At 34.8% G+C, this 26742-nt stretch overlaps 1 protein-coding gene across 7 annotated transcripts in view; it reads right to left on the bottom strand.

The window, feature by feature from the left end:
- LOC111290709 (pleckstrin homology (PH) domain-containing protein) overlaps positions 1 to 24254 on the bottom strand; it is a 33487-nt gene extending 9233 nt beyond the window's left edge. For 5 of the 7 annotated variants that reach the window (XR_016346125.1, XR_016346123.1, XR_016346124.1 and 2 more), the window contains exons 1-47: positions 23996 to 24254; positions 23017 to 23120; positions 22344 to 22478; positions 22187 to 22237; positions 21531 to 21625; positions 21325 to 21442; positions 20704 to 20805; positions 20421 to 20609; positions 20177 to 20337; positions 19743 to 19913; positions 18946 to 19038; positions 18523 to 18847; positions 18260 to 18364; positions 18077 to 18172; positions 17200 to 17267; positions 16519 to 16639; positions 16231 to 16437; positions 15947 to 16150; positions 15733 to 15842; positions 15008 to 15107; positions 14768 to 14866; positions 14126 to 14281; positions 13959 to 14033; positions 13386 to 13877; positions 12941 to 13288; positions 12649 to 12780; positions 12294 to 12407; positions 12033 to 12217; positions 11791 to 11899; positions 11078 to 11221; positions 10671 to 10961; positions 9823 to 10461; positions 9538 to 9729; positions 8579 to 8682; positions 7794 to 8083; positions 7612 to 7696; positions 7189 to 7527; positions 6667 to 7029; positions 6089 to 6578; positions 5515 to 5678; positions 4727 to 4889; positions 4271 to 4540; positions 3373 to 3567; positions 3207 to 3249; positions 2290 to 2414; positions 1628 to 2143; positions 84 to 860 (exon numbers count right to left, since the gene is read on the bottom strand). Coding sequence is in view for 4 of the 7 variants with exons in the window: in XM_022882141.2 (XP_022737876.2) it covers positions 84 to 860; positions 1628 to 2143; positions 2290 to 2414; positions 3207 to 3249; positions 3373 to 3567; positions 4271 to 4540; positions 4727 to 4889; positions 5515 to 5678; positions 6089 to 6578; positions 6667 to 7029; positions 7189 to 7527; positions 7612 to 7696; positions 7794 to 8083; positions 8579 to 8682; positions 9538 to 9729; positions 9823 to 10461; positions 10671 to 10961; positions 11078 to 11221; positions 11791 to 11899; positions 12033 to 12217; positions 12294 to 12407; positions 12649 to 12780; positions 12941 to 13288; positions 13386 to 13877; positions 13959 to 14033; positions 14126 to 14281; positions 14768 to 14866; positions 15008 to 15107; positions 15733 to 15842; positions 15947 to 16150; positions 16231 to 16437; positions 16519 to 16639; positions 17200 to 17267; positions 18077 to 18172; positions 18260 to 18364; positions 18523 to 18847; positions 18946 to 19038; positions 19743 to 19913; positions 20177 to 20337; positions 20421 to 20609; positions 20704 to 20805; positions 21325 to 21442; positions 21531 to 21625; positions 22187 to 22237; positions 22344 to 22478; positions 23017 to 23120; positions 23996 to 24092 (9552 nt within the window). In the remaining 3 variants the exon portion in view is untranslated. The remainder of the gene's footprint in view (positions 1 to 83; positions 861 to 1627; positions 2144 to 2289; positions 2415 to 3206; positions 3250 to 3372; positions 3568 to 4270; positions 4541 to 4726; positions 4890 to 5514; positions 5679 to 6088; positions 6579 to 6666; positions 7030 to 7188; positions 7528 to 7611; positions 7697 to 7793; positions 8084 to 8578; positions 8683 to 9537; positions 9730 to 9822; positions 10462 to 10670; positions 10962 to 11077; positions 11222 to 11790; positions 11900 to 12032; positions 12218 to 12293; positions 12408 to 12648; positions 12781 to 12940; positions 13289 to 13385; positions 13878 to 13958; positions 14034 to 14125; positions 14282 to 14767; positions 14867 to 15007; positions 15108 to 15732; positions 15843 to 15946; positions 16151 to 16230; positions 16438 to 16518; positions 16640 to 17199; positions 17268 to 18076; positions 18173 to 18259; positions 18365 to 18522; positions 18848 to 18945; positions 19039 to 19742; positions 19914 to 20176; positions 20338 to 20420; positions 20610 to 20703; positions 20806 to 21324; positions 21443 to 21530; positions 21626 to 22186; positions 22238 to 22343; positions 22479 to 23016; positions 23121 to 23995) is intronic. The other 2 variants (XM_089767563.1, XM_022882142.2) reach the window with 2 other exon arrangements.
- Between the last annotated feature and the right edge of the window lie 2488 nt (positions 24255 to 26742).

The following is a 26742-nucleotide window of genomic DNA, read 5'->3' as shown; positions in this document are numbered from 1 at the left end:
ACAGAAAAGACAGATTTGATGTGCAATTTTATAAGCATTATAACAGTAAAATAAAAACTATCTGATTTGCCTTAAAATCTCACATGTAATGGCAGCCATCCTCTCTGTGGAATTAGTGAGAAGAATAAAGGGTTACATATATCAGCATTGTAAATATTTACAGTTCTTCCAGGGTGAAATATTCCTCTAGAGCAGGCAATGAAATGACCACTTGCTCGCATCTCAAGGATAGAATATTCAGCAGTAAGAGGAAGGTAATTGGTGATAGATAATGGGGATTTGACCACAAGACTCCAGTCCAGGATAGGATCAGAATGAATGTCTTTTGAAATCTCTGTTGCTTGTATGCCTAAACAAAACCACAGTTTATGTGAAGAAGCATTCGCAGAAGTCTCACTTAGCTGGCTGCAGCACAGCAATTCTTCAGACTCAGTGAGAGATGATACATATATCTCAGAAGTGCCCTTAGGTTTGCCTGAAACCTCCAGTTGACCAGGCTTTCGAACTACAGAACTCCAAGAATACTTATCAGAGCCATCAAAATTTGAAGGTCGCAACTGAAACACAAATGGTCCGGATTGTGTCAAGGCTGACAAGAGAAGAGGCACTGTATCTCCAGGTTTCAATTGGCCCACAAATATCTCCTTCTTTGCGTCAAGTGATATTTGTTTCCTATTCCTGATCCATTTCCTTTGCCTCACAGAATTCAAAGATATTAGGGAATCATGTGACTCAGACCATTTTAGTCTTTCTAGATCTGGAGCATAAACCCATCCACCAGCAGTATTAGTAGATGATGTATCCAAATGCCAATCATCTACCCATTCCCAACCTGATGGTAACTCAACTCCAGAAGTTGCCTGCATGGTTGGGGACGAATCAAAAACCAATTTAGACTTCCCAACTGAGAGTTTAGAGCTCCAAAACACATTTATTTACTTCACCTTCACTAAGAATACCAAAATCAATTGGTGCCCAATTTAGATGATTTCAACTAGTTCTTGAAATTTTAAAACACATTTTTCTAGGTCCTAAACGAAAACAGGCTTAAAAGCATGTAAATATGAAAGTTCTACAAATATGGATATAAAGGCTAACCAGTATCAAACAATTGAACAGAAATATAAATATAAAGACTACCCAATATCAAAAAGTTAAACAGAAATCGTATTTATGTACTGTCAGGACATGAAGTCTACAAGTTTATCCATGGGCAAATTGTGACCATATTATCCAGGATAAATCCACAATCTACATAAGTGGAAGAGGTTCAGAAAGAAAAATGTTTTGCATGTTTACGGAATCAAAGACAAAAGCAATATAACTAAAAATTAGATGAATAAAATCAAATGATCAATTTATGAAAGATAACTGCCTGTAGTAACACAAAGAACAATGCGTTCCGAGGTAATAGTAGTCTAGAAGAGGTTGAGGCAATGGATGAAGAAGGCATAATGGCTATAATTCAAAATGCTACCATAGGTAGAGGTTCTTTAAACAAAATCTTCATCTTGAAACAGTGAGCACTTTAAGGTGTGAAATAGAGAAGGCAGCAAAGAAAACTAGTCGTGCTACAAAATGAGTTACTGCTACATACAGCTAAGAAATGACTTATATTAATGCTTACCTGCTGGAAGCCTCCAACATTAGTTTGATCTTGATTCGATCGAACATTGCAGCCAACCCACCCAATATTTGGATCATACGTTTCAGTTTCAAAGAACATATCTGTCTGAATTCTGTTACCATCAAGTTGTACACCTTCAAGCAGGCTTACATCAGTAGGTCGCTCCATCATCTCACCGGAAGCCTTTGATACAAGACATAAATCAAGTATAAAACCTGTGTTGTTATGTACAGAAACCAGAGACCTTATATTTACATATCTGTTGCCATCCTTTACACTAACTTGACTAGCCACAACATCATTGCCTAAGCGCCAACAAGCAGCTGGTGCTGCATAGTTCAGCCGTACTGTAGTCCAAGGGCCCTCCATGCTAGGACTTATCTGAATGACTCCAGATTTTCTGCCACCTATAAAGAGTTCATTTGTCTCAACCAAATTAGATTTTGGTGACAAAATTATGGCACATCTTAATTTCCCACTTGACTTCTTCCCGCTCCTAACTGCTTGAGTGGTATTCTGCAAAAAAACAATCCATTTAAGCATCATGGCTGTTAACAATGCCTTAGAATATTTCCACTTAAAACATTGCGTTAGTGATTCCATGTCCCAACCCAAAAAAAAGATTATCTCAATGAGTTACAAAATAAAAAGATCACATTTACCATAGATGCTGCCAAGGATAAGTCCATCCACATTAACCTCTTGATGTAATCTAGCTGATGGGAATCATCTGGGACGTACACGGCTATCTGATTCAAGGGAACTGAAAAGAATCCAATAGCATCACCTGTAAAAGATATGGTGGATTCAGTAATGAAGGCATAAATTAGGAGATTATCTTCTTCCTAGAGTTATGCCCTCAAGAATTGATGTGGTAATTAAGGTATCAATAATATTCACAGAAATCTTTAAAGGTAATGTCGAGGTTTTTCTGTTCGTCTTGCTATTGTTTTAGACTAGATAATTACAAAGAGCTAGGCTAAAAGTCACTTAGGACTTTGGTTAAATTAATTAGAGCTGTTTTTACAATGAAAAGTTGATCAGTTGCCAAATAAATAATAAGTTGATAATCTTATCTCTATCTAAACCCCAACACTCAATATTTGTTATCTTTCTTATTTGTGATGGTAGCATGCGGCATTGATTCAAAATCACAACTATGTCCCTTGGGTCAAAGAAAACAGACAGGTTATATTTTATCAAAAAGCATTATGCATCAGCATTTTTGGAATAAAAGATCTCTTTGATTTTATTGCATTGTCCAAAATATTATACTCCTCAATACAACTAAATCCTGCAATCCAAGAACACCAATATACTTTACAATTCAAAGCTTGAGATAGCAAGCTAAAAGAAGCCTGATGCAAGTAGTATACGCATTCAGTATATCACTATTTCGAAATCCCTGGTCAGCATACCAAATTCCTGATAGTTTTCTCAATGATATAAAGAAAATGCAACAACATTAAAATTATTTAAGTGTTATCTTTAACGGCTTAATGAATTGAAATATTTATAAACATGTAGAAGGTAAGTTGTTGAATAGCACAATGACTAGATTGACATGTATATCTAGTACCTTTTCCCACATCAGCAACAATTAACTCCACCGTATAGGAGTCCTGTGCAGATTGAACATCATAATAACATTAAGGAATATGCAAGAAGGAAAAGGAAAGATGAAAAGAGAACAGAGAAATTAGCACAGGGTTCATTAAAGAAATACAAATATTATTGCTACGTACTAGGGAGTCAACTTTAAAGAAAAATATTTCACTCCACTCAACCAACTCAATATCAGAAGACAAGTAACTTGAGATGCATCCACATGTGCGTGCGCTTTGTTGATGAAGCAGTGATTCACTTGGACGGCTATGGTCAGGAGAAAGGCGAACAGCTACAGTATATTGATGAGAAGTTAACCCTTCAACTCTGGGTAACTGCAACACAAATACATGCCAAGAGAATCAAAATGAACAAATTATTTGTCACATTATAGCTAACAAGAATAGAAAATTGGAAGGAAGAGACATGAGTAAACTTAAATCGTTTCACAAACTAGTTCCTTTTCCTTCCTGCTGTTATTGCAAAAAAAATAAAAAATAAAAAACGAAGACAGTGTGCATGTGTGTTTCCAGCATTTCTAAGTCAGAGAAGGCCTTAAAAGGTACCAAAAGTTATTGGACCTCAAAAAGATGTTAATAGTTATAATTAAATAACCAAAATAAGACTGATGACCATAGCAACATAACAATTCCTCACCAAATTATAGATTGCCATGATGCTCCAAAACCTAGAACTTAAAAGACAGACAAATTTAAAAAAAAAAAAAATCAACTTTTTATCCTACATAGCTTTTAAATAATTAAAAAAACAACTAAGTATGTCTATTTTCTTGAGGTTCAATCTTTATTATTTTGACATTGTTTATCTATGTCAAAAGAAGTTGTGAGATTGCAAAAGCACTTAACAAGGTTAACCAAAAGAATAGGAAAAAGAAATTTTACTTAAAAGACAAAATTTATCTATTTTTAAACATTTTCCTTCTTTACAAATAAACTCATAATCCATCACAAAGCTTGTAAAAAAGGACAAAGAAAGTGATATCCTTCATATAGAGTGGAAGAGATTAAAAGACTATACCATTGCATCCATTATAATGATTGTCACCATTGTTCTAATTTTTGTGCACAACTTTCCTTTCAAGTGAGAGTCCAACATATTTTTTGAAACGGGAACTTTTATAGGCTTCATATCCCCAGATGGCATTCTAATAATATTTGAGAACCCTCTCGTCTCAATGGCTCGAATAAAAATGTCCTGACCAAGTTTATTTTGTGGGATGATGTAATAACTTCTCTTGTGGTGAACATCAACAATAGACCTTGCAGCGGAGGTTGGAGAAAATGCTTTCTATTTAAAGTAATGTAAAGGAGAAGTTCAGAAGTTTTCAAATCCAAAAGTCATTATAAAAGGAAAACTAAAAAAGTATAAAAGATAAAAGATAAGAAAGAGAACATTCATATCAACACTATATACACATCATGCCCTCATAAATAGACTACTACCACAACATATCAAGCAATTGCAAAAAATTACCGGACTTTTATAATATTGATGAATATCACTAAGATTATTCCAGCTTGCATAAGCTTGCATAATCATATTAGCATTAGACACTGAGATATTCAAGTTGAGATCCCTTGTGGAGGTGAATCGTAACTGAGAAGCTGCACCAGGTGCATTGGGATCATACTGATACCTGAAAGTAACCATAGATTAGGCCAGAAGAGTTCATGCAAAACACGAAAGGAGTTAAGAAAAAGTAGCGAAAACAGAAGAAAGTTAAGATAAAGCCAAAAGAACCCAAGGATCATTTGTTTGATAACTACATGGCTGGATAAAGATATCAGTTTCCAAAAAAAAAAAAAAACTTCAGCAAGTTTTTTCTATTTCCAAAAACAAACTTCAGCCAGCTTCAAAACTTAAGTTTACTCCAAGATAAGATATCAATTGCCAAGCATAATTTCTTTTCCAACCATAATACATAAGTTCTATAGAGCTTGAAATATATTATCATTGCGGTAATCAATTTGCATCAAGAAACCAACATTCCAAACCAAGCTTACGCAAATGTTAAACTTCAGTGAAGAAAAAAAATGAAAATAAAAAACTCAAATGTTTAAATCAAAGGAAATTATTTAAGCATCGGTTTTTCATAATTCTACAATGGACTTATCAGTTGTATGCGATTCACAACTTGAGAATAGAAAAAACAGAGGCCAACAACTACTGTTTTATCAATAAATGAACTAAACACCCAAAGAGAATTGAGGGAAGCCAACCCAAGTATTTACATTTAATTAGATGCATTATAAGATAATTACCTTAAAAACCCATCCATCGGCTCAACAATCGGCTCCCATGATTCAAATTTATCATTATATGATCTGACAGCCAAAGAGAAGCTAACAGTAGAATTTGAATAGTCACGCTTTCCATGTAAACTGAACGCTATTCCACTCATTGATATATTAAACAATGGAACCATCTGCAACATGGTAAGCATGAAACTGTTAAACTAACCAAAAGTAAATTTAACACAGTATTATTGTGGCTCTTAGTTGAAAAAGTAAGTCCAATTACAACCTGAGAACTTTTTTCTAATTGAAAACAGGAATGCCAGGTTAGAATATTTCAGAACTAAAAATAAAAACAAAAGGCATTAATCACTGCAAACAATGATAGATTCTAAATCTTGAAAGAAAAGGGTGCAGTGATAACTTTCAAAAATCAATCCATTATAACTACTAATGACCATAGAATAGCATTCTCTGAACTAGACATATTCCTAATAATCCATAATAAAAACCCACTGTAACACTTTATGTACTTTCAAAAGCAAGATATAACCATGAAATGCCCAAGGATTATAGAGGAACCTCAAAATAAAACACACACCAGGCCACCATAGTCATCAAAAAGGGCTACAGAAAAGGTCCCTATTTCTGCATCAATGACGGTATTATCTGAACCACTGTGTAAATACGGATCTGCCAGCTTTAAAGCAAACCTTCTTGGAGGTTTTCTGGACCCACCACGGACAACAAAAGTCCCCAACTCGTTAGCAACAACCCAGATGCTAAATGGTTCTGCACCAAACTTCGCATCCAATGTATCCCAAACACTTTCTTCCAAAAATTGATCTCCAGTTACCATATCATTCCGCATGCATCTTAATGTGCAGAAATCTTGCTGCTTTGGCGGGCCATTACATGCAATACAACCTAAAGAAACATAACCTGGAGGAGCTTGTGGCAACCAAAATGAAATATTCTCCATTCCTCTCTGTTTCTTAATCTGTCCAACAAGCTGGAAGCCTAAAGGAGCTTTGAAGAGCTCTTCTTCTCCAGAATCATGAAGAACAATGCATGTATTTGGAGGCTCATACCTGACTCTCAGAAAATTAACAATCGTCAATGTTTAATGAATTAAATCAAGATATATAAGAAATAAATACATTATTAAGTATCATGTACCCTTGAACAGCAATATCTCCAAAATACACCATTCCTTGGGGGACCACTGGACGCCATATGGATAGTTGCTTCCTTGAGCTTGAACCTCTATTCCACCACACCAACCTAAAACTAGCAACAGCTTCAAAACGCCGACCAGAATTTACAACAGATGAATGTTCTGACTGCCTATTGTTGACATGACCAGATGGAGAAGCTTGGATGTCTGAACTTCTAGATGCTTTTGGATAGTCTTCAGGAGACCTAATAATTACATGACGTAATTCATATGCTCTAGCTAACAACCTCAAAGTAGTGGGTTCTGCTGGCAAGAAGGTCCTAAGAGAATTATCCACGCGCCAAAATGCCAGACTGGATGGATATCTGCAATTCACATGTAGTATTTGGGAAGTAAATAATGTCATTAGAAAAGTTAGTTGACATAACAGTACTAACAATCCATGAAGCATTAAAAACATGTGCCCACAAACGTACACAAACAACTAATTAATGATAGAGATGGAGCTTTATAATTATACATACTGATTGGTATCACTGATGGTAATGCAGTCCCTGAGTGAACAAGGAGAAACAAAAGAAGCCAAGATGCAAAAAGTAGAAGATGGTGACGGTCGCAATTTCCCTGGTGAAACCACACAACCTAATGCAACATAACCTTCAGGAGCTTCAGGGAACCAAACAGAGCAGCTGCTTTCTCCCTCACCAAGCACACCATTTGACAATGTATTGGATTTAACTTCACCTTCATCAGAGATGCCTCCAGAATCTAAAGGAGGCCAAATTCGTCTAAAAGATACTGGTCTCTTGACTCGCACATAGTTGGTGTTTACAGCAAGAACCCCTTTTGTAGGTGGTTTGTCCCTGTCAAGAGAAGACAACCAGTATCAGAGTACAGGAAGAAGCAGAATAACTTTCAAACAATGACATAGTTAAGAGTACACTGACAATGGTGTCAGATAGTCACCAAGAACTGCAAAACCCACTGGAGCACGAGCTCTCCAAAAGGCATATATCTGGTCGTTGTTGAGATCTGTAAAGCATGCTAAGTCTATAAGTCAACCATGTAAAACTTCAAACAAATTCATTTCCTTGAACATTGTGTTTAAAAAAAATAATGTCAGGCATACTTTTAATTGTTCCAACTCTGTCAAACTGAGAACAATCGACAGTCATTTCCTTAGACATTGTCCTTAGAAAGGCCAAAATATCTTCTTCAACTGCTAAAAACAGCCTCAGGATGCTAAATGAAAAATTCATGAATATGTCTGAAACAGATAAATGTATATTTGTCTTTCCAGAAGCATTTGAATACTTAATGGAGGTGTCGAAAGGCTCCAAAACTCTGATTCCATTACTCTCCATTGTCAAGCCAAGGGCATTTGCAGTCATCTCAACAGTATCACCTTTCAGAACAAGCCTGCAGAAACAAGCCAATATCAAAACATCAACTGTCATATTGTCAAGAGTTCAAGTTACACATAAAAGCCTCCTTCCTATACTAGGCAACATGATATACAAAGGTTGCAAGGGTGTTTACAGGCCCAACTTTACATTCAGATATTGGAGGAAACAACAAATTCTATGTATACATCTAACTACTTTAAGAAGTGCTTAGAGGCATACAATGATGATTTTGCTCACGAAATTATCCTGAAGAAAAATTTATACAACACAAATCATAGAATATATGATGCTATTAGTTTGCATTATCTTCTGAGAATCGAGACTTACTTGAGAATGGTATCAAATAATAACATTGGATATACCCCGAATTTCAAAATATAAACAAATCTATGAAGGGTATGAAAAAGTAGCCCCCATTGTGAAGCAAGAAACGCAACCAAGATAAAAAAAGATTCCAGATTCATATCCAGAATTGTAATTGATTATGATAAGTCAAAAAAGAACCGACCTTCCAAAAGCATCCAACTGACCATGCAAAAGTTTGTTAGATAAGACAGGAGATTCCCCCACATCTTTTGATGCATTATAAAAGGTCAGTTCTGGACCAATTGCCTGCAAAAGGACAAATTGTTCATGGGGGATCCATGGAAATCCAATCTCACTTATTAAATGTCATAAGTAATGGTTATAGGACATTATTTAAATCAGCAATTGCAGATAGTAATTACGTCACATTTAAAAGAAAATATGTTAAAGCATTTATAAGCATAAGGCACAATTACATATTATCACTTACATAGAGTATAAAACAGCAAGACAGCATATAGAGAACTAAAAAGATTCATATCCAATAACATATTTAAGTCAGTCAGAATGAAATAAACATGAAGAAAAAACATTATCAAACAATAAATGTACATACATAAAAGGGTTTTCTCCAATTCAAATTTTCAATTTCAGAATCTCAAAGTTAAAGAGTTAACGAGGAAAAAATTTTTTAAAGATGAATAAAAATAGCAAGTCATATTGAAACCATTAAGTTACCATATACACTTAAAGCACAGGGCTCAAACATGGAACAAGTTGTTTTGGAAGTTTTTGAAACTTTAGCAGACAAGAATCCAGAAATATGTCAAGACCTGTATCTCATATTATTTCTACCACCCACATTTTTTTCATAAAAAGAGAGAACGTTAAGGCTCAAACCTAAGATCTCTATCCTTATCATTTGAGCAAAAGCAAATGGCTTTTGTACCACCCAACTTTGCTATCAGGAATATGTCCTTCACATTGCTGTCTTACTTGTAACAATCCTGGCACATATGTATCTTTTCAATTTCCCAGCAAACCACTGACTAAAACACGCCTCCATAACTTGCCAACTTCAGGAATAAACAATAACAAACACTAAAGAAAATGCAAAATATAAATAGAACAATATATTTGAAAATAAAGAAACCAACAAACCTGAAACTCAATGATAAACTCAGCAGAGCTGTCAACATTAGCACTTTGAGGGGCCATATCATTAGCATTTTCTCTTGAAGCATCCACTTGCAGACCTTCATTTTCTCCCTCTAAGTAGACCAGATCATCCATCGAAGCAGAGTATCCACTGTTGGTTCCCAGTGAAATACATGAATCTAAATATTGCCCATTCTGCACCAAAATAATAGCAGCTATAAACAGAGCCCATTGTTGGAAAAGACGTTGATTCATTAGGTCAACAACAAATGTGGTTAAAAATTATACCTTGATAAGAACATTCTTGAATATCAACTTTTTCCCATTCCCCACATATATCATAGCCTCATTACTAGGTGCAGAAAGATCAACTCCTTTTCTATCTTTTAAATGCAATATTCCACCATTACCATCATAAATAAAATGATCAAACTTTTCATCATCAGCAATTAAAGGTTTCAGAGGAGAGAGTGAGAACTGTGCAGATGTTTGCGTGTATATTGGCTTGTCCAGAATAATTGCATCTACCATATGTAAGGACTTCTTATCTTCTTCATTTGACAGCATACTGCCAACTGTTGGAACAAAAAACTCAACAAGTGCCAGCAGAAAATCGAGTGCTACTAGCAGTTGTGGCCTCTGGACACAAATAGATACAGATGTTGAGAATTGACCAAATTTTGCATCAAGTAGAAGCATCGTTGGAAATGGTTTGATATTATTCTCTTTTATAGCATTTGCATTAGATATGAGCTGGCCGGGGGTATCATCAACAGCAACTAGAGGGTTCTTTGGCATCCCTATTGCCAACCTAAACTCTTCTTCAGTTCCCACACGATCATCAATCACAGAGAAACCTTTAAGACTTGCTGAGAGAAAACCTTCACCTAATGTATTAGACTTGTAGAGAAGCCATGCACCACTTGCCTGCATAACAAACAGCAACAAATAATTAAAGACCTGGAAACACATGCAAACAATTTATTATACCATGAACAATTAACTTAAAAAGCATGCAATCAGGATTTGTTCTGAAAGACATGATATGCTACCTCAAACCATTCATCAGAAAGCACAAATTAACAGAATAAAACTACACACTCTGTAACAAACAAATGTACAAAAAGGAAATTTACCTTTATAGTGGCCAGAGATGAACGCCATTCCTCCCCAACATATAAGCCCAATTCAACTAGATTGATGACAACAGAAACTTTCATCACAGCCCAAGTTTCACCATTTGGAGTTCTAGGCTCAATACTAACCATATTCTGAGGAATAACATGTTCGACAACATCTACAGATGATGTCAGAAAATCACTGCTTAATGGTGGCACAACATGTGGGGTCTCAGATATATTAGACAGTGCACATTCAGTAACAATCTGGTACTCCCTGTTTGACAGCTCTGCTTTCAATTCCTCTATCTGAAAAAAAAAACGTCAAAGACAAGTATACCTCAATATTCCTCTTCATAAAAACAGCAACAAGACTTTAAAGATTCTTGCTTGATGTACAAGTATCAATGAACACAAAGCATTACCTTGATTGCAGCTTCAATACTTGGTATTTGATGCATTAAGTCTCTAAGGGACCTCCGGATGACAATAGAAACCCCCTTGACATCCTTAATAATGCTTTCACTTAATTCTGATTCAGTACCAACATTTAAATTGATGTCCTCAACCTGCATCCCATTAGAGAAAAGAGAGGGAGGAAAACTCAAGTGAAAGATGAAGTAATTCAGATTCAGAATTGAATTATGCTATTTATCAAACCAAAATTTTCCAAACTATTTGCCCCATCCAATATGGTAAATGTAATAATTTATTGGTCCAACTATAAACATTTAATTTATAAATTTACCGACCCATCCATAAATTTGTAGACCCAGCTTGAATTTCTTCAATAAATTATTGCCACGTTAGGAGGAGATACTCAGACAAAAATGGTGGCTTTGCATCATTGCTCATCAGAATGAACAATCGTGAGACAAATTTTGATTCATTGTCCCTTTTTATATGATAATGTGTGACAAAAACTACACTAGTTTCCAAGAAAGCGATGAACAATGTTGGCATAAGAAAGTTAAATAAAGTACCAACAAAAACCTCAAGTAGATGATGACTTAAAGAGAGCTCATCATATCTAAGTTATAGAAAGGCAAAACCCTCAATGGATTCATGCCACTTCTACTCCAATTTCTTAGATCTACTAAGCTGGCCTAGCAACGGACAATCTAGTTATGATCCTCACCAGAATTGTCATTATTTCGAAGTGGACAGCATTTAAGTCACCTTTAGTGCCAGAGAACCATTGGAAGGTATTCTGCACCGTAATATGAACAACATCAAGCTTCAGATAACTGTCACAGAAAATTTAAAACAATTAATATAACATGTCATGATAGCTGACAAACATAAGATAGCTTACATATGCAGAAAATCAATTACAAAAAAATCAAAACTCATTACAGCTATATTCTAGTATTAACATACTCAAGGCTGTCTGTTCTGCGAGGCATCAAAATTATAGGCTTCCTAAGTGAAAGATCCAATTTTAAAGCAGGTGATCCTTCAATTTCACTAGTCGTGAACCACTTCTCTGAGTTTGTAACTTGATCTTTCAATTTGACAACGTCTTTTGAATCCTTGGGAACAAGACCCATAAAATAACTAATAACCTACATTCAAATTTCAGACACATGAGAAATAAACTAAAAGCCCTAATTAATTATTACTAATTGGAATTTTTGTTACCTCTTGCACAAAGCGATTTAAGTAAACAATGCGCACTTCTGAAAGTTGGCCAGAGAGACTATACTCGTAACCTTCATAATCTTCATCATCAATGCTGAATGAAGTAAAAATCAGCTACACACCAGCCAAAAGAAAAACAATAATTAAATTTTTGTAACATTATAAACTAAATTCAGACAAATTTAACAAAGAGGAAAATATGAGAAGTACACATGTTGCAAAGATGCTGTAGTTTAGAAAACTCCAAACAAAACTAGTTAGACTTGTAGCAAACTTGAGCAACAGATCCACAAATCTAAACAAATGAAGAATTTTCTTTGCAGGGTTAGTGAGAGATCATACTAAAGCTAAATACCTCAACAAATGAAGTGCCTCCAGGATCTCTCATATCACAGATCCAGAAATACATATGGCTGCTAGGGAGACTATCATCACTTATTCTCAAATTTCCCAATGATGCGTTTATACTAAAAGAGGATGGGAACACCTTCAAACAGAAGAAAGCTTTTAACATCAAATTCAAGAAAATGTACTTTTGTTTAATAAAACAAAATGCAGAGGCTGAGATGAGAAAATGGAAGGAATTAAAAATAAGAACTATTTTTTTAAGGAGAGAAAGGGAAAAGTGTGAAACAGCTAAAACAGACCTTTATATCAGTAAGCAGATTTTCTTGCGACAAAGTAGCGAGCTTAGTTTCATTTTCATTCATCAACAAAATCTGAGCATGAGTCATATTTAATTTTAAATTGAAAATTATTCTGGATTTCCCTTTTCCTAGCAGACCTTTGACCACAGGCTCCTCAATGCTGGTTGATTGTTGATTGTCAGCACGATCTTCACTAGAAATATCATGTTTCACACCAACTGCGGAAGAATTATCACTAAAAGATTCATGGCTTTCGTCTTCAATAGTAACAGCATTAGCAAATTCCATAATGGCAAGGATTGTTGGTCTACGACAGAAAAATGACAATGTAGCCAGAGTCACTATGACCTGAAAACAGCAATTGTATTACTTCCAACAAAACATAAAAGATAATGATGATGAAGACAACAACTAAGGTCCATTTCAAACCCAGAAAAGAACCAACCTTCATGTCAATATTGTTGTATAGAGGAGAGTTCTGGTCATAAATAACTATTTGTGCTTTTATAAAACTGCCTAATGTATCACTTAGTTCAATTTCCTCCCTTCTCAGAAGAAGGTTGCAATCAGGGAGTAAACCAGTGACACGACTAAAACTCTGAGTCGTGAATGAGGCTTTTTCTGATGAGAGAAATCTTTGCAAACTAACTAATTCAGATGCCTTTCGAGGTGTAGGTGTTGTGCACTCAACAGAATCAACCAAATTTTCAGGTGCTTCATAAAATTTGTCATCTCCTTCACTTGGGGACAAATCATTGCTTCCAAAACTATGATTCCCAGCATCATCCAATAATGAATGTGCATCTGCACTTCGTATAAAAGATCTTGCCAAGTAGCAACGCTTAGACACAGTATTGCAACAAATCAAATCTTCAATTTCCAAAGATTTCAGCATAGTGCCAATGAACATATCATTCCCTTTTATTGAAAGCTCAACCTGTTTTGATGGAGGGAAAATTTATAAGATCAAAACAAATAGAAATATGAACTAACATAAGTATGATAATGTTAACCTTACCAAACCACCGATTGCTCGGAATTCAAATAGTGGATACTCTTCAGCAAGAAGAACCTTAATGAAACTCCGTTCATGCTAGAAAAGAGAGGCAAATCAGTCAAATTCCTAAACATTTCAACTTCAGCTGAGGTTCATGGCAAAACAGTTAGGGCAAAAGTCAGGCTTACCTGATGGTTATAACTAAAGCAGATCTTTAGCTCATCAAGAACACCAGTTATAAAAACACTCTCTATCTTTGATAAATCAGTTGTATCATGCTTGTCATTAGGTTCTGTTTCTGAGTCCAATGAAGATTCAGATAGACTAGTAATGGGAGCAGATCCCTGCATGGAGATTATAAATTTACAGTAGGAAAATAACGTGAACCACATAAAATGCTTCCTTTTTAACAAGTAAAATGTGCTTGACAATGCATCTTGATTTTACAGAGCCAGCTACAGTAATTTAGCATTAGCCTGAAAGAATATGATGCAAACGTGCTAGAAGAAACCTTATTGCAGTCTGGCTAATTTCATGTACAAAGGCAGAATATAATTTTCACAACTCCTGCATCCTAGGGATATTATGGTAATTTTAGTTTGTGGGAATTAGGTTTCACCTAATTCTAATGGCTTTAGGATCCTTAGTTTGCATATTTATATCTCTTTGTATTGCTAGACATGGCATAGTTGGTATCTATTAAAGACTCAAGTTACTGAGGTCTGACAGCTCTTTGAGAATTTGCCATTAAGTTTCCTGTTCCTTCCTCTTTTACTACTTTTCCCTTGCTACACATTTTTCAAAGAATAAACTGGGAACAAAGGACCTACTGAAGCATGATATATAGCTCTCTGCAGGTGGCTTTGCCATGCTTTCCTTGAATCATCATTATCACACCATAATATTAGTGCATTCACATCTTCCACCACCTAGTAAGAAAGAACACGATTAAAGCAATATTCGTGCAAGGGGGGGTGTTGTGTATCACATTTGCACAAAAATCAGAATTTATGGTATAATCTCATTTGATTCCTTAGTAGTTGGTATTTTAATAACAGAAATGCTCTTACAGCCTTGCTATTTAACCGTGCTGTATCACAAACAGCCAATACAGATTCCACATCACCAACCAACTCTGCTGGAACTGGGTACGCTTGTTTTCCTCTCAAGCTACAAAGCAAGTAAATTAGGACATAAATTTAGAAACCTCAAGTACAAATGAGAAGACTGAATGAACAAGGAACACTATATCACATAATAAACTAGATGATGTGGCTCTGAAAACACAAGTCCTCTAAGACCTTAGCCATAATAAAATTTTGGTCTATCCACCCATCTGAACACATTCATCCTCATGAAATGCATATTCGCCTGGCATGGATACAAAAGGGTGGACTTTTGTACAATTTCTTGCAGTAGATGTCCAATATAATCTATTAAAATCACTGAGTATGTAACACTCATTAGTGATGTTGATTTAAAGTAGCTAGAAGTTCAAAAAAAGGACGTTACTAGAACTAAACTAAAACTAAATAAAATTTTTTGATTCAACTTCAAGCTTTTAAGTAAAGAAACAAATTCTTATATATTTCAAAGTTTAAAATAGTGGCCATGTATCTTAGCTAGATGTTGTCTTCTTCATTCATACCTTCTAAATCTTCAAAATTTCTTATCCAGTTATATTAGATGAACATGCTAGTAGAATTTTTCATTCCTCCTAAATCTTGAAGATGTACTCAGTTATATAAGATGATCATGCCATTGGAAACCAATTTGGAGAAGTTGGTGACCGAACCTGATATACTGCTTGTATGACTTAGAACCATGACTTTCAAGTATATATAGAAAAGGCCCCACTAAGCACAAGTATCGCCGCTGCCATACAGCTTCCCTATTTCCAACCCCCTATCACATAAAAATTGGGGGAGGGAGAAAGAATTGTTAAGAAATAAATACAGACCAAAAACAGATACATGTATATATGTAGAGAGAGAGACAGAGACAGAGACCTTCCTACTAAGAACAGACAACCATCCCTCAAAGTCAGCCTGATTCCAAGGGCGAAGGAGATCAGGGCTGTCATTTTCCTCCTCTTGAAAGATTTTAATTACTTGCATTAATCTATGGTACCGAGCAGGAGAAAAGTGGAACCCTAAAGACGGTAACTGCACAGCAAGTCTTGTTGATGGGTATGATGGATTCTCTAAGCGAATCTGTATATGACATAAAATAATTGACCTCAAAACACAACAATGTTGCAAAGACATTTAAGGGAAATTGTCTACAATTTTACCTGCTGAAGCTTTAAGATTACCCCACATTTGTCAACAACAGGCAAGAAATTAACACCATCGATGTCAGTAGAAGCTGCAGAATTCTTTGGAGAGGTTTGGCTCCAATGGTAATCACCATCAACCAAAAAAGCAGATATATCACTTAAAATCAAATCAAACTGCAAATACAAATCCAGCTCCTCAGAAGATGCACGTCCATGGTCATCCTGCAGATATTCAGCAAAATCCATATAAATTATACATTTCAAATTAAGCAATTAAGATGGGGCTTATCTTCATCCACTAACCTGTGAACGAATGATCAAATTTCCCAAATCAAGAAGAAGTTTTGTTGAATGCTTGTTATCGGGTTGAAATTCAGTTGGAATTGTAATCTTAGGAGCTGCAATATCCAAGTCTAGCAAAAACCTACAAACATGTAAAAGTACTTCTGCATAGTAACAACTTATTTGAATAATTAAAAATTTTCTTGTCAAAGTTAATGCAATAAATATATTGATCAAATAAACCAAAAAGAGTTCACGAAACATGATATGTAAGACCCAAAAGTGGTCAACCTATATCACCCAAAAAGCCACATTCGAAGATTATATGGTTTGCATACCTAAAAAAGTGCATTTCCAAGAAATCTATAAATGAAAATTGAAAGATAAATAATTAATACCAGTAAGGTGAATCGGATTTCAAAATTTCCAGTTACAAATACAATACAAGAATTAGTCAATCCTTGATAAATATGCTGATTAAAGTAAAGTCGAATGAGACATAATATCAAGCTTCACAGTAAGTCTTTGTTCTATGTACTATTAGCAATATACAAGACCATCCATTACAGACATTCTCCCCCCCCCCCCTCTGGATGGAGAAGAGAGAAAAAAGACATCAGCTGCAGTAACAAACATTAAAAGACTATGACTGGCACTAGTATGGTCCCCGGTGCAACTTTAAATCTAAAGAAGTTAACAAACCTGGTATGGTCCTTCAAAGCCCTGTTCACTTGTTGCTGAGCAGACCGTTTGACTCCATCAATTGTCATCTAATAAGAATTTAAATACATCATTAGCGAACCAATCATCACTAGAAATATGCTAGCAGTAGTAATAGTAACTGTTCTGAAAGAATGGAGCATATAAAACCATGATAAACTTGATTATTCTTAATGGTGTAGCAGGAGGAATTTATGTTAACAAATTCATTTTTAATCCCAATTTTTTCAGTAAAGTTATTTAGAGAATGTGCCCTTACAACAATATGACAATAAATATACCCACATAAATACACTAACTTTATTATTTAGCTTCCCATTTAAAACCAAAATTATATGCTGTAGACACAATGATATGCCCAAAAGCATTTAACAGTCATAAAAGCTCTTTTCAGTGACTTAGCTACTGAAAATACTCTTCGATAGAACAAACATGATAGCATAAGCATAACCAAACCTGTACAGCAGTTGCAGTTTCCAGGGCAATTGTCATCATCACTAGAAATATGCTAGTAGTAGTAATAGTAACTGTTCTAAAGAATAAAGCATTTAAAATCATCATAAACTTGATTCTTAATGGCGGAGCAGGAGAAAATTATGTTAACAAATTCATTTTTAATCCCAATTTCTTTAGTAAAGTTATTTAAAGAATGTGCCCTTACAACAATATGACAATAAATATATCCACATAAATACACTAACTTTATTATTTAGCTTCCCTTCTAAAACCAGAATTATAAGCTGTAGACACAATGATACAATACCCAAAAGCATTTAACAGTCATAAAAGCTCTTTTCAGTGACTTGGCTACTGAAAGTACTCTTCAATAGAATAAAAAAGATAGCATAAGCATAACAACCTGTACAGCAGTTGCAGTTTCCAGTGCAATTGTCTGACTGACAGCTGTATTGCTTTCAAAAAATTTGATAACTTCATTAAGGGGATCCTTGAGATACTGACCAAAGACATGGGATGAACAAATCATTATATATATATATAGTCCAACAAAATTATAAGCCAAGAGTAGGGAATAATTACATACAGTCACATAACATGGAGAAGCTTTAGCAACCATGCTCCAGTCTACTTTGGCATCAAAAGGCTTATAGCGGAAGACACCAACTAAAGAGTCTGATGTAGTTGCACTCTGCAGGAAGAAAGGCAGAATTAAGGTGCAACTACTGTTGGGTTACAAATCAAAAAGAAATTGTGAAGAATGAAAAGAGGAAAATTAGACATCAGCAAGAATACCAATGTAACCAATCAAAAAAGCAATTTTTGAATAATGCAAGAGGAAAATTAGACCTGAGCAAGAAGACCATTAGGAGATGATAATTGATATGACCCCAGTTTCACACCAAACACTTTTGTCTCTGGATAAAGCTTGATGGAGCAATCAAGGCCTTCACATGATAATTCAGCAAGACATGTATGGGCCCCATCCAAAAGCTTTGAAGCATTATGTTTCATGTGAATCTCCAAAAAAGTCAGAAGAAAATCAGGTTTTTCATTAATCATAAGTGACTGCCCATCACCATCTTCCTTATACCCTATAATTTTGTTTAATTGCTCCCAGTCCTCTTCACTGAAACGGAATGATTCACTTTCATCTTTAGGAGATTGACTGGCCCTGAAATTGTAAATATACAAGGTCATTTGTAAATTCTGCAGCATCATGAGAGATTACTAGTTAAATTGTAAGAAGGCATTCTCCACACAAGCACTTACCATCCAAACGACCACCATGATTTTTTAGCTTTCTGCTTCTTCAAGTAGTTTTCTGACTCTATTGACTGCTCAACAAACTTGTGCGCCAACATTCTGCATAATACCAAGATAGAGTAGAAGTCATCTACACAGAAGAGCCACTTCACTGAACCAAAAATGTTGTGAAGTGTTAAGAATTTATAATTGTTATGCACATCTATATAACATGTCCAGCATACTTATGCATGTGACTACAAGCGTCTACAAACTTATCACTTTCTGTATACTCTCCTGATTGTCTTTCTAGCATTAATAATGTTAGAATTAAGTGTTTTATCCACATTGATTAGGTTTGGGGTTTCTGATGTTCTTAGTACAGGGCCTAAACATGAGAGAGAGTCAATCTATTGCCCTTTGGTAAGTTAGATACCTAAAAATTTTGGGAAAGAAAATGATAGGGCAAGGTTTGGAATGATGTTAAGGAGATCAAGATTACAGTAGTAGCATTAAGCTCATTATGCAATTAGAATGTGCAAGATATTGTTCAATATGATGTAAGAAACCCTTGATTCCTGTAGATGTGTAGCACTCTACTTAGGAGGAAGTAGTTAAATCCAATAGCAAATCAATCTGAGGAACCAAAAGGTACACTTGCCAATAGAGCAACAATTAGCCAAAGAGGGGAGTAATTAGCCAAATAATATTAGTTAAATAGCTATTTTTATTGTCAAAGGTTATAACAAACTATATGACCAACAACAAAACCAAAAGTCATACTGATGACTAATAGTAAGACATATTTAAGCAAAATACAATACCTCCATTGCAGTATAAGTTCAATATCAAGTTCTCGATCAAGCTCCTCAATTTCTTTATTGTCATCAACTACTGGCCGATTCACATCAGATTTAAGCAGCGATGCATATAGGGATATATATTTCTTCCGCATCCTTGTATATCTTAAAACCTGCTCCCACGACAATTTTCCACTGCCACAACAATTAGATTCTTAGAAAATGCAGAACCAAAAGCAAATCCTGTCAAACTCAAATCGTGTTTAGACAAAAGGCAAATGTGCCCCACTAGCATAAACCTTTAGACCCTAGCATCAATAAAAAAGAAAACAAGAAACAAAGCAGAAAAGCCAAGATATGAACCATCTTTGGTAGGTTAATCACATGATGAGATGTTGTGCAATAAAAAATAAATTATAGCCAGGACAGAAAGAAACAGAGTGAACTTGTTTAGGTACCTAGCCTTCTTCATCTGATCAGACACAGCTTTATAAGCATACTTCCACCAAGACCTTGGATCTGACTTCACAGAGACAGATGGACGGTAATGGGCATATTTTAACCTCTGATTGAAGGCAGAGAAGTTGTCAGCCAACTTTAAAACATCCCTGTACCCATCCTGCATGTACAAGGATATAAAACCATTAAAAAACCTACATTCAATAATCAAAGCATTTCCGAGATAGAAACACTAGAAATAACCTTTGACAAACAAAGTGTCACATCATCCAAGCTCACTGCTGCTTTCTGGAGAGGCTCACCACTATCAGATGATTCATTTGGCCGCAGCTTCAAGTACTTTGCGTCCCCAGTCACAGGTTGCAGGATGTAAGCATGCTCTTCTATAGGATGATCAGCTGGTCTACCATCTTTTGTACCAAATCTGAAAACCTACAGTTCACGGGAAACAAGGACAATCTTGGTTGAGAACTGAATGAACAGACATTGATAAACACGTTAAATTCATAAAGTGACAGGAGAATACCTGAACCCACTCAGCAGGAAGCAAATCATCCCATGGCTTATTGATATGCCATGGCAATATATCAGAATCCAAATATAGAGCAAGTCGATCCAGTTCAACAGACTATAAACAGGGGAATAAAAACATAAATAGGTCATCAAAAATAATAACTAGAATACTCAGAAGGAAAGGAACTCGAGGAGCAGGGAATTTAAAGTATGAGAGTTTCCGAAAAGAAAGAGGAGCTCCAGCGGTCCCAGTGGTATGATGTGTACAATTTGCAATGACTAACAATGACTTGCCAGAGGCAGTTACCAGTTTAAGTGGTAATGTCACATTAATAAGTAAGAAAATTAACAAACACAAAATCTCATAATCAAGTAGCTTATAATACTGTGCTTACTAAAGAAACTAAATTCTGATGAAACTTAAAAGGAACAGTAGATTTTGCTAAAACTGTACAGCATCAAGAAGCAACCTAAAACCAATAAATTTCTTCCATTAATCATAGGGAATAGATTCATGATGGAACAATCAGAAAAAATGTCTTTTTATGATGATCCATGTTTCAGTAAACCTCTCTCCATCAAATGTGATTGAAACAATGAAAAATCAAATTTCAATGTTTTACAAAAGAGGAACCTTCTGTATACAATCCAGTCCACCGCCTGTAACAAAAGTCTCCTTCCCACTGTCATCAACTGTTACAGCTGAAAGTTTCTCCAACGTAAGACCACCTGCAAAAGGGTGGCCAGGATTGCTAAAACAGAAAGGGAGAAAAAAGCACTTCGTCAGTTCCATATGAATTGCTAAAAACAATGGGCATCAATCTTTAGGGTTTTCTTTACCTCTCAAGATCCTCATATCTGATGTGAATATTTGAGATTGAGAGCTTCAAGTTACCAATTATTGTGCTTATAAGGGATCCCAACCATGATTTATTCTTCAAAGACAAAGGTACTTTCAAATCATAATCATAACCAAATATAAAGTCTAGGAAAGGAAAACTCAAAACACCAAAATTTTTTAACTTATGTGAAATGAATATTGGCAAATCTCAGAATCTAAATGCAGAATAAAGGAAAAATAAGTGGAATACAATTATGCTCCAAATACAGAAGATCAATCATACCTGTTGGTCTACCCTACATCATAGCACCAGTAGATTCTAAGGTACCTGTTGGTCTATCCTACATCATAGCACCAGTAGGTTCTAAGGCACCTGTTGGTCTACCCTATCTCATAGAACCAGAAGTTCTAATGATTGAAAAATAAGTGTAAACACGGAAACTTCTTAAAACCATAGAAGCTCAAGGACCATAAGGGGAATCAAAATTCGTAGAACCACAAAGATCAAGGATCATAAGGGGAAAGCTTATGTATGGTAAAAGAAAGTCTAAAATGTAAAACCCTAACTGTTCAAACATATAACCATGTGGAAAATCATAACCACAAATAAAAATCACAATTCAAAAGTACTATATCGACAATCTCATTAAAATACCATTTCAGACTTCAACTGATGCATCCTCTCTAATAGCTTCATTTCCATTTCCTATCACCAACAAAAATTAAATTGATGAATTAAAAAAAAAATCAATATTCAAACAAATTTTATATGGTTAACAATATCAACATGCATACAACTCACCCGGTCTTACCTGTACTCGACTTTTCTTAGCTTCTTGGATGGCATCTTCGCTATACCCTTCAACTAGGGTTGCAGGTTCAGCTAACAGAAAAATGGAATCCAAGTAAACCAAAACTGGATCCTGACCAAGCCTACTCCATGGAACCTGAAGCAGGCATGTTAAACATCGGTACTCTATATGAATGCAACAAACTTTAGAAGAATAAATAATGCAAGATAGACAAAAGTCGCACTAGCAACACAAGCTTGGCCTAATGGTTGTTGCCCTTCTTTAGGAGGGTTAACTTACCCAGGTTCAAATCTCCTCTCCACTTTTAGATTTCGTCATACTTACCAAAAATAAAAGTTGCATGCAAAACAGCAATTTTCTTAAATTTACTTCAATATTATCATGCATATGTTAGGCGTAATATAATACCAGCCAGTTACCACAGCCAAACAGTCACCATATCACCAACTTCATCTCAACCATCTTCAACACTTACTTCATCACTCCATTAGTTTCTGAAACTCATAGTTTTCACACTCATGAAATTAGGATTATAATTTGTTCCCATATATATTTTAGATTTTATCAAACAGCTGCAAGCAAATGCAAGAAAAAATAATAAAAATAAGAACATAAAGCATGGCCCCAATTAGTGAATAAAACTTTTTAAGACAACAATATTTACACCACAAACCTTGAGCTTAACTGATCCAAGAAATCCTGCCTTGACCTTCACGGGCAACTTTAATGCATTAAGTGCCTCTGGCTTCAGTTGCATGTTTGTTAGTTCAACATCACCTGTTTTACAGTTGACAAAATAAGTGAAGACATCAAGAAAACAAAAAAATCCAAGGGAAGTAACCTATTAATACGTGATGATTATTTGCAGCAAAATCAACACTATTCCTATCCTTTTACAACTCCTCACAGGTATAAACAATATTAAACTTTCCTCATCACCATAAACCCCTAATCAAATAAAAAAATTGCATAATACTCAAAAGATAGTCTTCAACATCATCAGACATACCCTTTCACAAATCAATATCGAAACCATTTTGCATCTCCAAATCCTATGTTGAGCAACCTCAACAGTTCTGTGTTCCTCAGTCCAAAATAGTTTATTAAGCATTCTAAATATTGTCTTGCTTAGATTTCTCTCAATGTCCTCTACTTTTTTTCAGTTTTTTCCCTCTTTTAATCTTCCCCTTTTTCATTTTCCTAAACATTTGGGTATAAAAGATTTAATAGACATAAAAACAGAAGTAAAGACATGGTGCAAACATGCTTATAACACCGCACAGACGAATCCAACAAAATGGGATAAACAGTCTACGATAGACCGCCATGCTTATGATCACTAGGAACCAAGACTAAATAATCAGACTTATATCACCACATTCAAAGATTATGCAGGCAAGAGAGTACACCAATCAACAAAATTATATTTAATTCAAAACAAACCAATTTCAAAAACGCCCACTCACGTTTACTCTCTCGACTATTTAAAGTCATAACCCAAACTACCCAAGTATCCAAATAACGCATATTTTAAAAATAAACATAAAAAATTATACTTACAAACAATAAAAAAGCAAACAACATGAAAAAAAAAATGAACTTTACCCAAACCCAGAAACCAGAAGGAAAAAAGTGAAGAAAACTTCACAAACCTCGCCAAACACTGATCTTAAGAGCTTCTTTGTTCAGACCTCTCACGTAATTACCCAAATACCTCTGTAAGAGGTAAGCCACTTGATCCTCCAACATTTTTTTCCTTCTCCAATTCTTAAAATCTGATCATGAAGATACTAATCAGAATCTAAAATTTGAAAGAATAAAGAAGAAAAAATAATCAAATATGTTGGTTGTTCATATTATTTGGCCAGTTTTTTTCTGGAAGAAAAACCAATTGCGGTTTTACAAGAAAGCAAAGTTTTTTTTTTTAAGACGCCAGACGCAATTCGAAGGGAAGGTATGGGAGTAGTTATAATCTACTTAACATCTATGGGTAAAGTCTAGGTTATTTGACCTGATCAACCAAAGGTACGTTGCTTGATGTGGTCAACCAAAATTGCATCAGTTTTAAGCGGTGTGGGTGGTGATTCTTTATTAGTAGAATATGCGAAACTTACCGTCATTACAGCGGATTGTTACCTTATCATCCACTTGGATTCAATAAAAGCCACTATTTTTTACATCAATTTACTATCGTGCCACTCAAAAAGGCGGTGGCTTGTAGCCCAAAATTGACACGTAGATTGATGACGTTTGCAGTTGTCTTGTAACGGAAATTTTCCTAGAACGCCGGCTGTCTTTAATTGCAACGCAGCACAATGAACATTGCACTCACTCCTCACGTGCTCAAGCGATACATTTCTTTGCTTACAAGAAATATTTTTTAAAATTTATTATTATTATTTATTTGTAATAGCATTTTTTTAAGAAAAGGAAACTAATTTGCACTACTAATGTACGCATTTCATACAGTATTACTTAATTAGAGATTGACACTCTATTAACAAATAAAGATAAATTTTAAAATAAAAATAATTTTTAATTTAAATAATTAAAATATAAAATATATATTTTAAAAGGTTTCTAAATTTTTAAAATTTACTTATTGATAAAATGGTGACATTCGTTGATTGATTGCGTCATGAAATACGTACAATGATAATAAATCATATACAAATCTTAAAAAAAAATTCATATTATTGAACACACGTTGGATTAATTATGAATAATTTTTTTCATGAATTAGAGAAAAAGAATTTGTAAGTTCTTTAGGAATAATTCTTTTAACTTGATCTATTATAAAAGAAATAAAAATATTTAGATTACATAAAAATTGTGAAGTTACAGAAATGTAGATGGATTATGCTGATTCTCGTTTTCCGTTTTTAAATAAATGAATTAAATTTTTATTTTTTTTCACCTATTATCGTCAAAATAATTTTTGTAGTTTCATTTTGATACCGTTAATTCCTTTTGTTTTATTTAAAATGAGATGTGGGCATGCAGACCGTGGTGTTCCAAACAGGCCAGGCCCGAGATTTAACAAACACTGTGACTTGGACTGACGGACTAATAAGAAATTCAAAGGATAGCATGACTCGTATCCCATTCAAATCCATGACTGGATTTCAGTCCAGATTTCGGAGCTAGAACTTTGGACTTTGAAGTCCAAATTCAATTATTCCCATATCTGGCTCTAAAGGCTTTGGACCCTACAAATACAAGCCCAAGCCTAGCGGTTTGACGGGCTATGATTTACAATTTAAACGTGCTTAATCGACAAGTAGGATATATAAAATTATATTTGGTAATTAATATTATAATTCTTTGATAAATGCAGATTTTAGAGTGTTTAATTTTAAGAGAAAAAATTGGATCACTTACTCTGTAGTCTAATAATGATGATTAAAATGATTAATGTTATGTTCTTCATTCAAATCAATGGCACCAATCACTTTTAGTTAAAACAGGAATTAGTTCAAATAATCAAAATCCTTAGCTCACTTTGAAGTATGTTTTACAATCTTCCCGCGTTCTGGCCTTTATTCTTGTTAACATTGATGATTGATGTCCACCAATTCCCACACAGATCTTTGTCGGTATTCTATGGTTTCTAGAAGTCTGAACCATCCAGAACGAGTCATCAATATCTAAAGCAATTCAACCAAAAAAAAGGCCACAAGAAAAGGGTAAAAGAAAGGAATTCCCCATTAACTCTGTTCTATGCAACAAGATTCTGCAAGACTACAGGACAGCTGGGTGGAGCATTGGTGATGAAGCCTAACATGGCAACTAGTCATGGTTTCCCCAGTGCGAGCTGTGTGGTCCGTGTGCCTGTGGCAGGTAACTGCACAAGCCACAAATTCCTGAACCGAGAAGCAATTGCATTTTACCAGGAAAAAAGAAAGCACTTTTTCTTCCTTTTACCTACCCACTTTGCCTCTTACTCTCCCTGAACTTACTAAAGAAGCCTAAAGGCAAAAGAATAGAAAGTGCAACAAGAAGAAGCTTAACAATGAAACTAAAATCAACAGATGAAAACAGCTTTCTAAGTTCCAATTATGTCAATCTCATTTAACATTAGTGATACTGAAAATATAAAAGAAATTAGTACGATAATAGACCAAGAGCAGCCTAAAAGGTTTCCCTTATCATCATTCTTCATCTATTCATTACCATTTGTTAGTAAAAAGAACAAAAAATCAAATCTAATTAACAAAAAAAAAAAAAAAAAACCAAAAAAGAGCCCCATCTTAGAGTAGATCCATGCTATCTCACAATCTTATATAGTACTACATAACATTCACAGTTAATCAAGTATATATATATATATATATTTTTTGTGAGGAAAAAAAAAAAAAAACCGAGAAGAAATCCCCTCAAGGTAGGCTTCTTCTTCCTC

The sequence above is a fragment of the Durio zibethinus genome, chromosome 11 (assembly GCF_047325235.1).
Source record: "Durio zibethinus cultivar Kanyao isolate XHJ-2024 chromosome 11, ASM4732523v1, whole genome shotgun sequence".
In the NCBI taxonomy this organism is placed as follows: domain Eukaryota; kingdom Viridiplantae; phylum Streptophyta; class Magnoliopsida; order Malvales; family Malvaceae; genus Durio; species Durio zibethinus.
The sequence above is the reverse complement of the archived record's forward strand: the minus strand, read 5'-3'. Positions and strand labels throughout refer to the sequence as shown.